Below are 17,782 nucleotides of genomic sequence, written 5' to 3'. Positions count from 1 at the left end.
ACAAATTCAAAATCTACTGGATCCCTTCAGTGAAGGTGGCAGATACACGTCACTGCGTCCGCCACAATACAACCCCGAATAAAATGTTATTGTTGAATAGTTTCAGTGTAAATACGCGCATTTGAAAGTTACAAAAACTCAACACTTCCTTGATGACCAGTGAACACCAAGAAAATATATTGTAACGTGATGACGCGGTGACTATTTAATACTGACCACAGTCAGTAATATCGCGAGCAAAAGCTTATTAGCGATGCCTCTGAACCATGCTACCAAGAAAAATATAGTCAAAAATACAAAACCTCACTTAAACCTGCAAGTAAGTTCGTTTGAAGTTCAGTGTTTCTTGTGATTGGCACTGTGCATGCTATTATTCCGGAATACCGATTACTGACTTGACTTCCACCCTCCTGGAATGGACTGCAATTCACTCGATCTATAGGCGACTGGTGTGCCAGAAAGAATCTGCTTGGTTTGGGCATTGATCCCAGGACCTTTAAGTGGTATCCTTCTTAAAAAGTTCCAGTAACCATCACCGTTACTTCAGAACAGTTCCGAGCCCCAGACGTGCTAGAGCGACAAGTACGAGGCCACTGTTAGCTGCCACAGCCGTATATTGGGCAAGAACTATTCTGGTAAATAACATTTTTTTTATAATGTTGGTATATCAAATTTAGAATCTCGAGGTTATGCTATTTCGACAAGCGTAGTTATGTCGCTGTGTCGTTTACATACTTTTAATATTTAATGCTAAGCCGTTTCACGCTGTTTTGCGTTTCCTTGCTATTTTGAAGATTGTTCCTTTATCGCTACCATCTTTTGATGCTGTACCGCTTTGACGCTAGCTGTTTTGCCGTTTGCGGTTTCGTCGTGATGTTGTTGTAAACACAAAAACACTCGACAGCATTCAGAGATAACTATATATTGTACACGACTTCTTTTTTCGCGGGCTCAATATTACGTGATATAGGTCGATGCTGATGTTTTGGGATAATCCGCAGGTTCAAATTTTCGCGACGCAGTGGGATCTCAATATAGATCAAATTTGTTTACATTTTACCGGAATTGTTCCCGGGACCTATTTTTCGCGAATAGTAGGCGATTCGCGAAATTCGAGAAAATAATTTTAATTGGAAGCTCTTAGAAGTTTCAGAGTGGTCACCGGCGTTCCCGTAAAAGCCCAATGGAATGCCATTTTAGCCCATATAGAGGTTTTACGCAAGAAAATGCAGCGACAAAATGTACGAGGCAACACAAGGCAAGGCGACAAAGCCTTGTCGTGTGTTGCACTATTTTTTTTTTTTGTCACAATAGTCTTGGCATGAAATTGCTGATAAATTAGAATTCCAACTAGCCCAACTTTCAGTCTTAACCTTAGCCAAATTCTGGGTTCCGGAAATATGCAAACTACGGAAATACTGGACAAATTGGCCTCCTACCCGTTATGCCCAACAAACAGGTTTTCGACAATTTTGTTGAATTCGAGGTTACCCGCGTGGCGGGAGAAGCTAAGGCTTACCTTATTCAAATTTAGCTCGGTTTTGACTGATTGGAAAAACTTACGGTTTTAAACTTGCGATATGGATAGAAGTTATATAGTACGAAGTTTTTTTAAACGGAACCCACCAATTTCCAACCTTTGTCCACCCGTCAGTCCTTACATTTCGCGCTAAATCTAGCGGGAAAACTAAATTGCTGTTTAAGTCACGTGGCGACAATTCCCCTCACGTGAGCTATACATCAATCAAGTTTTCCCACCAAATTCGGCAAGGGAAATTGATGTCACGTGACCTGGCTAATCTGCGCACGAGATGTCCACCATTAAATTGCAAACGCTCTGGATGGTTAGTGTTGCTTTCTCCCTTAAAAATAGGCTCTCTACAGCGGACTGCTGATTGTGGCGTCGTTTAGCGGTGACATTCAGCGTTGACCGCCCAGTTGCCGGATAATGTTACATCGCAGAAGAATTTCACAAAAGAAGAGCGAACGCGTCTGTTTGATGATGTCTTATTCTTCCGTGCGGCGAATATGAACGAGCTTCGGGAACGACCTGTGTGTGCGTGCACAATTTCTGAAATTGCAAAAAAAAAAAAAACTGTACAAAAACGTTGAGTGCAAATAGTTGTAGATGCTGACAAAGAAGTGATGCCGGGGATGTGACTGACGCTCTTCAAGGGAGTGACTCTTTCTACAAACACAGCTCATCTCTCGCTCTTCTCAGTCTGAGTATGAAAACATTTCCCAGAAATAAAATTACTGGCATACCGAAGAAATAGACTGCTCATCCCCAAACGCTCATTCTCCTCCCTAACGTAGCGCGAGCGGTTGAAACCAGATGCCGAAGTTCGGAACTATCCGTTCTTTTATTAAAAGGAATGTGGGATTCCTCGAACTTCCTTTCCCCAGTTCCGTCATAGCCTCCGCGAGTTGGTGCGTTCGGTCTCCTCACCGTTAACTCCGAACTGTTTCGTAAAGCGTTCTATTGTCTCCTGCCTTGGGGGAGCTCTCCTCTTCACTTCCTTCTGACATGACGGTACGCCAACACGTGTCAAGTGAGCAGTTTTTGAGATCGACTCTATGCCAGTCCAATCTTCCGAATTTCGGAGAATCGGGAATCAAACAGAAATAAACCCCCTTAAGCACCGACTGTTCGGGCAAAAATAAATTCAGAAAAACACCCTCCGCACTTGACAAAAAAATAATCTCTGAAAACATGGAACCTTAGTTAAGAAACCTAAACAAACTTCATGTGGATTTCCTTAGCAACACGGGTGCGTATATACACTTATTTTAGTATTTAGCTTTTATTCCATGGCGGTACGCCAACACTTGTCGAGTGAGAGCGGTTGTTTGGAGCCACTGAATGCCTGTCCAATCTTCCTCTGCCGAGCGTCACGTCAGTATCGAGTTTCGATTTTCTAGTGGGCCAGCGGTTCATATAATCGGCTGCACGGCAAATGATCGTTCCCGAAGCGCTTACTACGACACAGTCCAAAAACGCGGTTCCGCTCTCAGCGCGGTTCCGCTCCCAGTGTGAAAAGTTATTTACGTGTTTGGCTCTTGTTCAGTCTTGCAGTCCAAACGTATACACCAACTCATCTCTGTGACGTCACGGCGCGGTGGTGGCGCGTCGGTCGCACTTCCGGTCTGGGGCTGTGGGCAGAAGTCCCCATGCCAGACGTGTATTCCTGGGTTGTTTTCAGAGGAACCAGACAAAAAACTGCCTTCTCGTCAAAACGCCGGGACTGGGGCCGTACCAAAAAATTCGAAAAAGGTTTAAAGGCCAGTTTTCACGTGCTCGGTTCGTACGAGAACCTGGATATGTGCCGTGAAAAGGGAAAAGCAGACGCCGTCTGACAACGATTGTTTGGGCGGGAAGCACTTTGAGGTGAATTCACGGATACTTGTGGTCATTAGATTTTTTTTTTTTTTCAACATGAACGCCAGAAAATCATCAAGTTGTGCGGACCACCTGCGGACTACGTTCAGTGCGTATTCAAGTTCAAACGGCCGCCTGATCGTTCGAACTGTCGTCTGCTCTTTCAAACGTTTCTGCTTGTCGTCTGCTCTCTTAGAAGACGCCGAGAATAAATATTGGCCCGGTACTTGCTATACGAAGTAAGTGCAGGCCTCAAAACACCTGCACTTACTTCGATGCGAAGTAAGTGCAGGCCTCAAAAGACCTGCTTACCAACTTTGAAGGTTGGTAAGCAGGCTCGATCTAAACAGTAAATATAAGGAGATGTTGATCATTGTTACGAGTGGCCATCACTGACTTGCTATGCCTAGTTGACTTGGTCCGATTCTGCTCGGGATTTTCAGTATCGACGTCGACTATCTCAGCTACGGCTCACGCTTTTGCAGCCTGAGCGGCGTCGCGACTGAAAATTGCGAGCGAAATCTCATCATGCGAATCAGGTTTTAGCCTCCATACTGCGGCGTCCACGCGGAATGAATCGCCACACGTCACATTATTCATGCGAAGTTTCGCGGTGTAACGAGCCTCGGTAATTTCGCTGACGCCGCTCAAGTAGTCAGACATCGCCAGGAAGACGTAGAATCAACAATTTGAACGCGAAAAAGAGCAGGGGGACTCACACCGACGCCGACAACATCGCATTTCAATGGTTTGTTTATGGGCGACGGCGAGCTTCTTGCCCACACCCCCATCGCGCATGCGCGGCGCTGGTGGCGTCCGCTAGGGGCGCTCCGGTTTGTTTGTAAACATGAGTTGGTGTATATCTTCCTGGACGTCGGCTCCCTCCCGCATCCCCAAAGCCACAAAAATCGGGGCGGCGATTCCTTTACATGTGCGCTACTTTGCAGGGCCCTGCGGGACGTCTCCCTTTAGCAACGATGGTAGTTGTGTTGACCTTGTGCGATCGAGTTCGTAGCTGTCGATCAAGGCGGTTATCCCGTCATCGCAGAGTTGGGCATCCGGGCCCGCTTAAATTGACATTTCGTAGCGTCAACATTGCATCGGGCGGAAACAATTCCCAAACCACGGTCGTACCCAAAACCACTCCAAACAGCCGTTGCCGGAAAGGCCGCCTGAAACTGAAACCAAAAGTCACCAACCCTGCTGTGACTTTCTTTACCAAAGCGCCTCGGTACTGCATTCAGGCCTAAGAAATCCCTATGAATGACTATACTTCACGTTTTGGCGCTGCTTTTACTGATCTTATACAGTCACGACATTTCATTGAAGCGTCACAGACATCCACCAGGTGATTTTTAGTTATCGTCTTATTCAATTCGAACTGTATTATTTTGATTTTCTCTGCGAAATATTGGTATTCGTGAAGTCCTGCTTCATCCTGTTTTATTTTGTAATAAAGGGATGAACTCCAAAATTTTGATTCCGTACCCTTTTAATGTACATGTAAGTATGATGATCACTACTATGAGCACTAAACCCGCCTCTGGAGCATCTGGGGCACAGCTACTCCTGTGTAAATTCGTGAGTTCTCTCGTCGAGTTAGACAAGACTAAGAGTAAGAAAAGTGACCAACAATGAGAAAGATCGACATGGACTAAAATTAAATGTGCGCTGAGCATTATGTCCCAATATCAAATACGCACACCAGATATGCCTTGTCGTCAACCGAGAAATACATTGTTGTGTTGTATTGTACGTTAGCCTCAGACATGATTGACGGCACATGGCCAGTTTTTTATACAGCGAGTCCCAAAAGCAAAAAACAATGCGGCAAAAAAAAAAAAAGAGTTTTCCTCACCGCAAAGCTAAACAACGTATCGCCGAACGCTCAACTTCCGCCCAAATGGAGTGCTTGTGGTTCAAACCAGACTCCAAGGTCGCAAAACTAACCGCTATCATACTCAAAGGGGCAACATGTGTGTGTGTGTATGTTTTTTTTTTTTTATAATCTCTATTGTAAGATGGGGCACATTGTTGGCAACTGGGGCCATTCAGCTTCATCTGTTCCAGGGCTCCGCCCACAGCTATTTTACCATGAGACTTTTCCAGGAAAACATATATCGGGTATTTCAGCGATGTCTGACGAAACTTCCTAAAATTAGTGTATTCAAGGTAAAACAATAATTTCCACGAGAAAGCATTACTCGTTGTGGCGGACGTCAGAAAATTCGCGATACTTACTAATTATAATTAGAATGCAATTAAATGCAAAGGGACAAGCGAGCTGGGCAAGAATGACAAAAATAATCCCTGGAGAAGGGATTATTTTGTTTGTGTTCGCTGTGTTTGCAGATTTGTGTTTGTCATATGTCCCACTTGTTCCCCTTCTCCAGGGATTATTTTCGACAACTACTAATTAGGTCGCTAATTAATTAAAATGGCTAATACTATTTTTAATTAGTGAAAATAGACATGCGGCCCCAATTAGAAAATTTCTGAGCGTCATCCTAAACCACTCATCCGTAATTTTCAGAAAGACTTTTAGCGCGTGAGAGTCTTATGAGAAAAAAAAAATATTTACTACGACGCTTAGTACGCGTCATATCTTTTGCCGGTAATCAGGCAGGCGCCGGTGGTGAGGCGGGTGGCGTGGTCCCTTTCACGTGGACAATGTGCAAGACTAGCTCAGGACAGAGCGTGGGCTGTGCTTCCCGGGTGGGATGATCCAGCTTTCCCAGTTGACGGGTGTGGAAGGAGTTAGCATAGACGAGGTGAGGTAGTAGGGGGATGACTGCGCACGAGGACAGCTCCAGTAGGCGTGGAGGGCATCGGGGTAGCACCCGCACACCTGGCAGGATGGGTGGCCGCGACGCTGTTCAATTCGGTGTTGGATGGCGTCGTTAAAAAAGGGTGAGCGTCTGGACCTGCCAGGTAAGGGAAGCGTCATGACGGGAAAAGTGAGGAAGTGGAGCAGGGAGAGTCCGTGCATTCTGGCGCATGTATTTAAGGCGCCGACGGCGTTGTTTCCGGTGCTCTGCACGGTGCGCCTTAGGGCAATAGGTGTCCGGCCAGCGTATGTCCGATTGCCTGGACGTCCAATGCCGCGAGGGAAAAAATAAGAGGGACAGGAGGATACCCTAGCAACGACAGACACAGGTGTTCGCTGCACATGAGGCACACGCGTTACCACTAAGCTACGCTACCGCATCGGAAACTCGTTGTAACCGCTGCATATGTTGACGGCCGCAGCGTGTATTTCCACGAGCCAGCTAATCCGGCCTCAGCACCGTTGTTAGGTGCGTCTATCACTGCAAGGTGTCCTCCTTTCCCTTTTTTTCCCTCGCCCAGTTGGGGGTCTAGGCTTTCGGATACACGCGTCCGGCCACGGTATGGGATTGCTCAATATTGAGGCTTCACGAGCGGGTATATGAGCTTGCTCATTGCCCGGGACCCCCTGGCGGCAAGGCACCCGCTCCAGTAGGACGTTAGGGGAGGGGTGAGTGTGCATGTGAGAAACTAGGGTGGCATGGAGTAGGGTGGGAGGGTATTCTACACAAAAGCTCGAAGGAAACTGCCGCTTTGAAACCGAATGGCTTCGGTTATCTCGAGAACTTCAGCTACAGTGTACTAGAGGTAATGTTGGGACCGGAGGGGCTCGCCTGAAGCGCGTGGTACTGATCGCGACAGGTGTCGACACCGGCGCGTTATCCAGAAGGTGTGCGCATGCGCGGCTGCCCGCGCGAAAATATGAATCTTTGGTGCCACTTTGGTGGAGTGCACATAGGATTTCTGATACAGCTACGACCCGCTAGCGGTCGTACCGCGGCATCAATTACGCTGCGCCACGATCGTTAGCAACATGATGCTTCAATGTATTGGACGGTACAAGCTACACTACCCTTCCTTTACTCAAAAACAATTGCGACTTTAAAGAAGCAGATTGCAAGTTGTTTCAGCGTAGAATTAGCTGCGGCTTTCGGTTTGTCGGTTGGTGAGCATTTCAAATGAAATGCCCATTTCCTTGGTCGCAAAGGCCGAACATTAGCTATTTGAAAGAAAGATCTAAAACTCAGAAGCAGTTTTTTTTTTTTTTTTTCCTATCTTATCTTACGATGGAACGAAATGGCACATACTAAAGTCCGATATTGTTTTAGTATGTTTTTAATACCCCAGGTAAACTTCTCTGTCTTCTTTTCTGTCCGTTTTTTTTTTTTCTTGGCCTTAATCAGCTCGCGTCACTTGCCACTCATTCTTGTGTTCATTTATGTGACGAACCACTCAAGCGACGGTCGCAAAGGGGTGAGAACAGGGATGGGCAGTATTTCAAATACTTTGTGTATTTTGAATCTGTATTTAATTACAAATTAGGTAATGTATTTGACGTGTGTATTTAAATACTAAAACGTGGGTATTTCAAATACAATTGTAATTAAATACAATTTTGTGGGCGAAAATACGTCCCTCAAATTTGTTGTCACGACTCATTTTGCTCATCGTAAGACGTGTCCAAAGCTGCTCTTTCTTCATCTCAATGCCAACGGCAACAACAAATTAAGAAAATTAAACTGTACTGAGAAGATATCCTCTTTAATATTGCACTTGCCTCTATTACATTAAATAAATGTTATTGCCAAAGTTACAATTCTTGTCTTTATGCATGTAATTGTAAGATATAGTCTCCATCCTTTATTCGGCCATGGGGCTTTTTTTCTTTTTCTCCTCCGGCTTTATTTTAAAGGCACTGTCCAGAGTAGGAAGAAAACTACGTTCTGCACCGAATGCAGTGACTCTCAATCAAGCACAAGCGTTTAGTGACTTTGCGATTACGGTGCTAATCCAGGGCAAGAATAGTGAACGCACCCGACGTTCACAGGCAGACTGGCTAAATAAGTGCCTTTGACAACTTAAGATGCTTTCCAGCCTGATTTCCATCCATATTTTTGCCCGGAACATTCTAAATGCGCGGGTCGTCCAGATTTTCGTAACTTATACGAGTTGCAACAATAAAACATTCTCTAGCTAGTGCTGCGCGTCTTGGTCGTCTCGGTTCTTTGTTGGTCTATACCAAAATCAATGTAATCGACAAAAAAAGCTGCTTGAAGCTCGGTACGTTTTTCACTTATAACGTCCAAGCTGATTACATTTTTCTGATTATATTTCTATTACGTTACTAGAGCCTCTCACACTAACTCCCGAGTGTGCGATGCAAAATTAAAATGAGATACCCAGAAACCCGTTGCAGGTGCCCTGAAGTCCCTGAAGCAAATATTGAGGAATGTATTTGGAAAAGTATTAGGAGGAGACCAAATACAATTGGTTGTATTGGTATCTTGTACTTAAATGCTTTTTTGGAAATGTAATTAGATTTGTAATTAAATACATTTTTGACGAAGTATTTTGTATTTGTATTTCGATACATATTTCGATGTATTTTTCCCATTCCTGGGTGAGAATCTTTTATTTCTTCATGGCTGCCACGACCATCCGAGGACCAGCCGACGTTCACTTGCAAGAAATGGCTTATAAGCCGTGACAATTTTTATCACGCGTTTTAACATTGAACTTAAGTTCAAAAACTGAGACAACGTGGGCTGAACAAGTAATGCTTTATAAGATTCAAAGAAAACAAGCAACTATTTTACATCATTTTGAGCAGAAAACATGAACACACCTAGATAAGGCAAGTGAAAAGTTGTAATAGTTTACAACACGACATTGAAATAATGGTTAGAATGTGCAGCGCATACATGGTTACACCATGCAGCGCATTATCCTCTTGAGGTATAAACCATCTGAAACCTCCATGCTCATAACAATACATTTAACCGACAGCTGCTTCTGACAACCAGGTAAGTCTCGCCTGAGCTGGGTATTCGAAGGGAAACACCCATGGTTCCACAGGGGGCGTATCTGGTTCACGCATACATACAAGGTGTTTTTGTTTTATTCCTTACAGAACTTTGCATAATTTTAAAAAAAAGGATGTGGTAGATCTGTGGATTCCGTCTTTCCTCATATCTGTAGGGCTCGGTGGACAATAAATGGGTGAACAACCGTTGCAATGTTTAATAATTAACCAAAATCGGTTAGTTAACTCGTTTATTAACGACTTAATTTGCCATGGTGCAATTGCAGTTTTAAAATGAGTCATTATTAAAGGCAAACACAATTTCGACAATTCGCGAAAAGGCAACGAGGTTCGCGAAATTTGTCCTAAAAGTTTGCCTTCCTTCGCTTGATTCAGAAACCGCGTTATGAAAATAATACGTAGAATACTGACTTAGTCGTCTTGATGTGTGGCGCCAGCGAGTCCACCGAAGACGCGCTGTCGAGTTAGTGACGAGGGCACAGAAGCAACCGTGTCATTCTTCTACGCGTCAATATCAGCACAACCGCATTCGCGCTTTCAGCGCGCGGTTTTTTAATTAGGCGAAGAAAGGCAAATTTTTAGCGATGAGTATATCAGGCGAGCGGGTTGGTAGAGATAATTAAGCTTGAGGAAGAAAACGAGAAGGGACGGACAAACGCAACAAAAACGAGCGCCTTGTTGCTTTCGCTCAAAGCTCGTTGTTTGTTCGCGAACTTTCTAAATTGGATTGACCTTTAATAATGGCTCCCTTTAGAGCTACCATCGCAACATAGCCCATTAAACCGTTCATTAACCCTTTGCCTACCGCAAAAAAATTTAAAAAAAAAAATATTTGAAAATATTGGGTTTTTTTCCCCTATACTCTGTTTCACCCTGTGTTGTACCGCAGGAAAGGCTACAAGCGCGAGGTCTTTGCTCTATGGCACATCTCGGGGGCACAAGCCCTCGTGTACCAAGGGCAGCTGCCAACGCTATGACCTCGCGCTTCTAGCCTTCGCTGCGGTACAACATCATAAGGTGAAACGGAGTGTATAAAATCGTGGTACCGACACGTAAATCCCTCAAAGTGAAGAAAAAAGAAAAAGGCAGGCTGCGCGATTTTTTTCGGATAACTCAACAGTCTCGACTACAGCGCCGCCACGAACTGTCAATACAAGCGCCCTCACGAGCTCCTGTTGCCGAACCGTTCCGGTTCCAACACTACCCAAGTATGGGGAGTATTCACTGGACGCCATATTTGTGGGTGCTGTTTAGAGCGCATGCTCAGAACGAGCTCACATCAATAGGCTGCTAAGACCGGCACTCTTGATTGTGCGGAATGCACGTTGCAAAAGAACTCTGGAAGCTCGCCATCAGCACGCGCTCAGCATTCGCGCACACAGCTATGGCCGCCAGTGAATACTCCCTATTCTAGTAGACTCTAGTCTCGCCGCACAGGTTCGAATCCTGTCGACTGCGCAAACATTTCTTTTATCTTTTATTTTTATTTTTTGCCCTACACGAGCACGAGCACCAGCAAAATCAAAGTGAGCGCGGACGCCGGACGGACAAGGCTAGGCCCTAAGGAGCTTAGGCCCTAATATGAGAACGGCAACTTGTCTTTCTGGTCTTTTAGAGGAGAATGCAGGGAATGGTGTTCCACGCGCCGCGCGTGCACGCCTTTCCCGTATAAAAGATACGAAGTAAATAACGAAAATAAAGTATTGACGAACGCGCGTGTTTAAGATGCCATTTGTTTTATCCTTTTCCTTTTGAACAGTTACTGCTGCAGACGCCGGCACGTGCAGCGCGTGGTTGCGGAGCCAGCGTAGAGTTTTTCGTCACGCACACCAGAAATCACGAAACATTAGCCATAAAAAGCTTCGCTGTAAAATATCTGTTACACTGCTTTACGCATTTGTCTTATAGAACCAAGCACCGAAAATACTATTTTTTGGCTTTCGCTCTTGAACAAAAAATATCATAACGGTTGGGTTCGGTTGCGGTTCGAAGGAAAATATATAGTGGTTTGTTTCCATATTTTACTTTTTATTCCAGTTCGGTTAGATACTTTGATAAACTTCTAGCCTGGTACTTGTACACTACACCAAATACTGTCTCAATATTATAGAAGACTCCATCTGACAAGGGAGTTTCAGGCGGCTGGGCAGGATTCACTTTGGCCAGCTGTGCAGTGTCTGTTTTGAGGAAATAAATGATCATTTCTTCTCTTATCTCCCTAAAATGAAAGTGTCTCTGGTCAAAAGATGCTTAGCACCGCCGTATAAACTGACCAGGCGAGTGCGTCTTTTGTGCTCTGTGAGACTAGATTCCAGGGTCGCGTGCTTATATTTTAGGGGCGATGCTCTTTAGGGTGTAGCCTTGTCCGGCGTCCGTGCTCACATCGATTGCATCTGTCTTCTGCAAAAAAAAAAAAAAATGTATGCGCAGTCGACAGGATTCGAACCTGTGCGGGGAGATCCCAATGGATTTCTAATCCATCACCTTAACCACTCCGCCACGACTGCGGGACGAGTAGGGGGCTCTGTGATGTGCTAGTAACTCAAGAGCTGGGAATGTCATGGATGAAACGTTGCATGTAACCGCTCAACGTCTATACAGGAGAGCGCGCTGCGGTCCAATGCGTATATAATCGAGTTAAACTTTGCATGCATTGGCTCAACGTTTATAGACGAGAGGGCGCTGCGGTCAAATGCTCAAATGCGTATATAACCACGTTCCATACCACACATTTTCTTTCTGACATGGATCAGGTACTGCCACTTAATCGCGGAACTAAAGGGACCTCCTTTTTCTCGTATCATCAGCACCACCAGAGCTTCGCCCCAATGAACATCATTCACCATGTCGAGATGTGGTCATTTTTTATTGAAGTTCACTTCCTACAAAAAGTAATATGGTTAACTTCCAAGCACTTCTCTTGAATGTTTTATTTTCACTGGCCTCCCGTGAAGTTCGGGTTGGAAGCTTTGCACAAACATTGCGTCGTTCTTTAGTGAGAAACGACTGACATTCTGGGCCGTCTAAGACAGTTTCAGTGCATGCGTCATGGGAAAAAAGGCTCCATGGGTATTATATACTAAAAAATCTCCATTTTGGAAAAGTGACTGGGAAATACGATACTGTACATGGGTTTTGTGTCGTGCAGGCTAGAACCGCAAACAGGAATGACAACCTGTATACTGCTCAGGTATACAGGTTGTCATTCCGGTTAAAAAAAATTTAGACTGCGAACGCTACACTTTAATTAGCTGCGACCTTGCATAACTGCATGACGCTAGCGGGGAACGGGAAAGATGACGCCATGACGCTAGAGGTTTTGCCGGGTGCTCTGTGAAGTTGATAAACATGTAGAAGAGATCTAACTTGTATCCAGGCAGTCATACAGACAATATACTACAATCAACGTATATCTGTGCTGAAAAACATTAAGGAGCTTTGGAAATAAAGCAGCCAAAAATACGGTTCCCGTGATATCATAAAACGCCGAATTCAATGTAGCCTACTTAGCTTCACTATCGGAAGAACCAAAAATATTTAGTATCGAAATAAAAGTTGCCAGCTTTTACGACCCTAACAAAAACAAAAGGAAGCTTTTCAGCTTAAATAAGCTGGTTGAGTAATTTATACATTTATTCAGTTACCCGCATCGCCCTTAGCAGGGCATTATTGTAGGGGGGAAGACAATACAACAAAGATACTTATATAAAATAAAAAGTTAGACATCGAAAATATTCATGTGCTTCGGAAAAAGTTCCAATGACGTCAGGTATGAAAATAATGACATAATAAAAAATTTGCAACAAAATGAAAACAAACAAATCGGCAAGCACACCAGCAATCAAATTTACAAATTGACACTTAGCCAAACAAGAAGCTCTGCAGAACAGAAAAAAAAAAAGAAACTGGCGAGGATACAATTTCAACTGGTGGTCTATTCCATTCGTTTACAACTTTCGAAAAAAATGCGTATTTATATATATTTATTCTGCTCCCGTACTCGCAGACTTTTAAACATGCATCGGTACGGGGTGACACATAACTTGGATCTTTTGTGTATTGTTCCTTATGAATGCAATTTCGGCCACTGAATACGCTGTAAAACAAGGACAATCTCAGACACTTCCGCCGGTCAACAAGCCTTGACTACCCTAACTCCATACAAATACGAAATGAGCTTTTAGAAAAATCATAGTTACCCCACAAAAACCGCGCAGCTCGTTTTTGTATGCGCTCTAGCTCATCCATTCTTGACCTGGTGTGAAGGTCCCACGCGGTGCAAGCATATTTCAAAATCGTACGTTTCTCTAAGTTTTACGGGTACTTGCCTATAATTTACATGTGCGTTACAAGATAATTCGCTGGAAAACAAAACCCCTAAAAATTTATATTATGTTACAACAGACAAACTTGTACTACATAGGAACTATTCCATGTTCAGAGGTCGCCTTTTGTTCCTAAACTTTACTAGATTGCACTTGCTGAAGTTGAAAGACATTTTCCATGTTTGACACCAAGATGAAATCGAACCAAGGTCAGTTTGTAAAAGCTCGGAATACGCTTCACATGAGTCACGCAAACACAGCAATCATCGGCATGTAGTTTTACATGGCTAGCAACATTTATTAACATTGATAAATGTTGCTAGCCATGTGTAAATGACTTATGATCATTAATAAACATAAAAAAGGGACCTAAAACGGACCCTTACGGAACACCCGATAACACGGTAATATTTGACGAACCGACACCGTCCAGAACCATCCAGAACCACATTTTGCTTCCAACTAAATTGGCTTCAATCCACATTAAAAGTGCATCTGGAATATGAACGGTAGATAACTTTTGCAATACCAGAGTGTGTGATACAGAATCAAAAGCCCCCTTCTACGGTACTCCAAAAAACACACTCATTCTGTTGGCCACTGTTTATCAAAGTAGCAATGTCATGCGTGAATCCTCAATTGTGTATCGCACAAAAATCCCGTCGTGAATCCATGTTGCGTAGGGTAAAAAGAATTGTTTAAGTGTAGATGACTGATTAGGTTAGAGTAAATAACGTGCTCTAACATTTTACAGAAAACACTTGTCAATGAGATGGGCCTATAGTTAGATGTTTTGGTTTTGTCGTCGCTTTTGTGTATAAGGACTACCTTTGCATTTTTCGAGACAAGAGGTAACTCAGCCTGTTCAAGGGACTTTTTAAACACGGTCAAGCATAACGGAAGCGGCACAGTTTTTAAGGATTTAGTTTGAGATGCGATCTGGTCTAGGCGCTGAATTTCTCTTTGCTTTCTGTAACAACAAAGTGATGCCTTGTTCTGAAATATCTACGTTTTTGATGTGCGAAAATCCACCGTCATTTTGGAAACCACTAACTATATGACCGGCTTTGTGAATACCATTTGGAAATATAAATTGAAGCTGATGGCTTTGCCTTCTAAGTTAGATCAATAATTAATACCATGGATTACGGCAGGAATAGTGACATGCTCCTTCATATATAAATTTTGACTAGCGCATTTCTTTTGTTATCATTTTACTTAGTTATTTCACCTTGGAATAAACTGCAGGTTTCCTCGGTACCAAATATCAACAAAACAAGCGATTGTTTTTGTTTATCAAAGCTCGAAGTTCCCGATTCATCCAAGGTTTATCATTTTGGCGATTGGCCGATAAAATACGGTATGGGATGAACGTCTGAGTTAAAGATAACATTTTTGTCTTGAATAAATTCCAGGCTGAATAGATATCCAAATGCAACCTATGAACTTTGACATCAAGAGAAGGTAATGAGGAACGCACATCTGTAGGAATCCATTTAAACGACGGCCGCGTTTTCTCTAAAAAATAAGCATATATATTCCTTTTTTTCTGGGGCGGGCGGGTGGAGTGTTTAATTTATAACCCCGAAATTTCTTTTGAAATATATATTTTTTTTTTTGCTCTTATTTACGACTCTAAAGCTCTATTAAGGGCGAATAGGGGATTCACTATGCCGTTTGCTAGCTCTCCAGGAGAGAGCAGAAAAAAGGGAGGAGGATGGGGAATTACATATCTGTAAGGAGGTTCGATTCATGAAGGATGAGTTCATTTTTCCGTGGCTGATACACCGGGTGGGATGTGTTTTCCGTTTTATTTCTTGTACTTAAAAGCATTTTCCAAAAAAAAAAAAAAAAAGAAGTGCTTTTGGTCTCGAAATATAGTTTTGAAATTCTCAGAACTGATCGCAATAGACCCTCTCTAAAAGTCCGCACTGTCACCGGTCCGCCATTGCTTGATCAAGTACTCTGAGCATGCATTGGACACGAGCGTTGCGTCCGAGTTCGGCGTGAACTCGGCTAGGCTTGTATTGGACACGAGTGATGCTTCAGAGTTCGGCGAGGACCCGGATCCAATCACGTGCTTTGTACCCAAGCAATGGCGACCACCAGTGTTGCTTGATGGATGTTTTGGCGTTAGTCGACAAGATCGCCGAAGAACGAATCATGAATCAAGAATCATTATTACAATGGGCCACGCCCGGTGTCTCTTTAGAGCTGTCAAGCATTCTAAATCGCTATAGACCCTTTTCGAAACCCCGTCAAGCAACATTAACGATCGCCTTTTTTTTTTTTGGGGGGGGGGGGGGGGGGGGGGCAGGAAGGGTGCGAATGGTTCCGATTCTCGCCGAACATTTACGCAGACATCGTATCCAACAGGTGTTCGGAGTGCGTGTCCGAAGAATGGCGGAGCTACTTGACGACGCGCACTTTTACAAGGGGGCCTATTCAGCGCAATTTGACCTACTGTTGCCCGGATGAAAAAACCAGTCGTCGCAGCTGCCGGCGGCGACGGAAGGAAAGGAAACAGCTCCGCCCCGCTCGCTCCGCGCGGACGTGGCAGGAGGGAACGGATGAGAGCGGTACGCGCCGGTCTCGATTATCTCGCTTTTACAGAATGCTGCGCACGTCGGTCGAGAAAACGGCACACGCACTCTGAAGCCGCTCACCAACCGGCGTGGAAGCCGCCATGAGAGCGTCGTTCGCGTGGCTAGCTCTCCTCTGCTCCGCCTGCCTCGCGAGCCGAGACAGCTCCAACGGCTCCCGCAGACACACCTCCTCCGGCGATCCAAATGCTACGAATCCGCTCGTGAAGTTCAAAGTTGTGCCAGACGTCATCCGCGAGGTGCCCCAGGGAGTGGTGAACGTCAACTACGGCAATGGTACGGCGGTGTGCATGGGGAACACGATCTCTCCTCAAAACACGAGCAACAAACCCACCGTTAGTTTCAAAGCGCAAGACGCTTCCCCGCCTTACACGCTCGTGATGGTGGATCCAGATGCACCTAGTGCGTCTAACCCTACCTACAGGAGCTGGCTGCACTGGGTGGTGGTGAACGCACCGAGCAGCGACAGGTTCGGCGAAGGTGAGGAGGCTGTCCAGTACAACGGACCGGCGCCCCCGAAAGGATCGGGGCAGCACCGTTATGTGTTCCTGGTCGTGGCTCAGGATGGAAAGAACATATCCAAATCCGACGTGTCGTACAGTGACAGACGGAGCTTCAACTTCGAGAGGTTCCTCAAGAACAATTCTTTGCCGCAACCACTTGCCGCGAATTTCTTCTTCTCTGAAAATCCTGGCACCTCGAGCGCTAAGAAGTCTGGTTAATAAAGCCAACTGATTTACCGTATAATTGCGTTATTCATTTGATTGTGCTGTGCAAGAGCGGATAATGTGACCTTCAACCCTTGATCGTCCCTTTTTCTCTTCTCTCCCGCTTCCTAAAAAAATTTGTTTTCGTCCAAACTGTTTGATGGATTGCGACAAATAGAGAGACAATAGGGACGATTGTTCCGATGCCTCCGATACCAATACCCGATACTCCCCTGACGCTTTTGTGCGTGTTTCGTATCGTTGTCGTAGTTATGGGTACGATCAAAAACTCCCAAATGGCGATTTGGGGGGATTGCAGACGCAGCAAAAGTCTGGATTGGGTGCTGCCAGCTCACATTGTCCCCATGGGTACCTATTTATTCTGCGAGAGCCCGCCATACATTGAAGTACTAAAACTATGTCAAACGTGAAAAAGCGACGTCTGCGAACATCACTAAATCGAATAGCGCAGCGTCATTCCAAGATTCAGAACTGTAAAAAAGAAGAAAAGAAAACTCTTTGTTGCACTGTGAAGGTTATGAGTGACATAGCGCAGTCCTATCAAAAGGATTCTAAAAAAGACAAATGACAGCGGCATTGCCAAGTATTCAGGCCGTTCAGCCTTCGTGTTAAAATAGATACGAGTAATATTTCACAATTATAGGAGCAGGGATGGGCAAACTACATGCAAATATGTATCGAAATACAAAATACTTCGTCAAAAATGTATTTATTTACAAATCTAATTACATTTCCAAAAAAAAAAAAGCATTTAGGTACAAGACGCAATCTAACCCAATGTATTTGGTCTCCTCCAAATACTTTTTCAAATACATTCCTCAAAATTTGCGTCAGCAACTTCAGGGCACCTGCAACGGGTCTTTTGGGCATCTGCAACG

The 17,782-nt window shown here is 44.4% G+C and overlaps 1 protein-coding gene across 1 annotated transcript; it reads left to right on the top strand.

The window, feature by feature from the left end:
• Positions 1–16,190: 16,190 nt before the first annotated feature.
• On the top strand, positions 16,191–16,914 carry LOC8027575 (protein D1). Its single transcript, XM_002408862.5, has one exon. It carries the CDS (start codon positions 16,260–16,262, stop codon positions 16,896–16,898), a length of 639 nt encoding a protein of 212 aa, XP_002408906.4. The 5' UTR covers positions 16,191–16,259; the 3' UTR covers positions 16,899–16,914.
• The last annotated feature ends 868 nt before the right edge of the window (positions 16,915–17,782 follow it).

Source organism: Ixodes scapularis, unplaced genomic scaffold, assembly GCF_016920785.2.
Source record: "Ixodes scapularis isolate PalLabHiFi unplaced genomic scaffold, ASM1692078v2 PGA_scaffold1__304_contigs__length_218370807, whole genome shotgun sequence".
NCBI lineage: Eukaryota > Metazoa > Arthropoda > Arachnida > Ixodida > Ixodidae > Ixodes > Ixodes scapularis.
This window is presented reverse-complemented; position numbering and strand designations above follow the sequence as displayed.

What these genes read in the sequence shown, in the direction of transcription:
- LOC8027575 (XM_002408862.5), top strand. Translation starts at nt 16,260, where the DNA reads ATGAGAGCGTCGTTCGCGTGGCTAGCTCTCCTCTGCTCCGCCTGCCTC.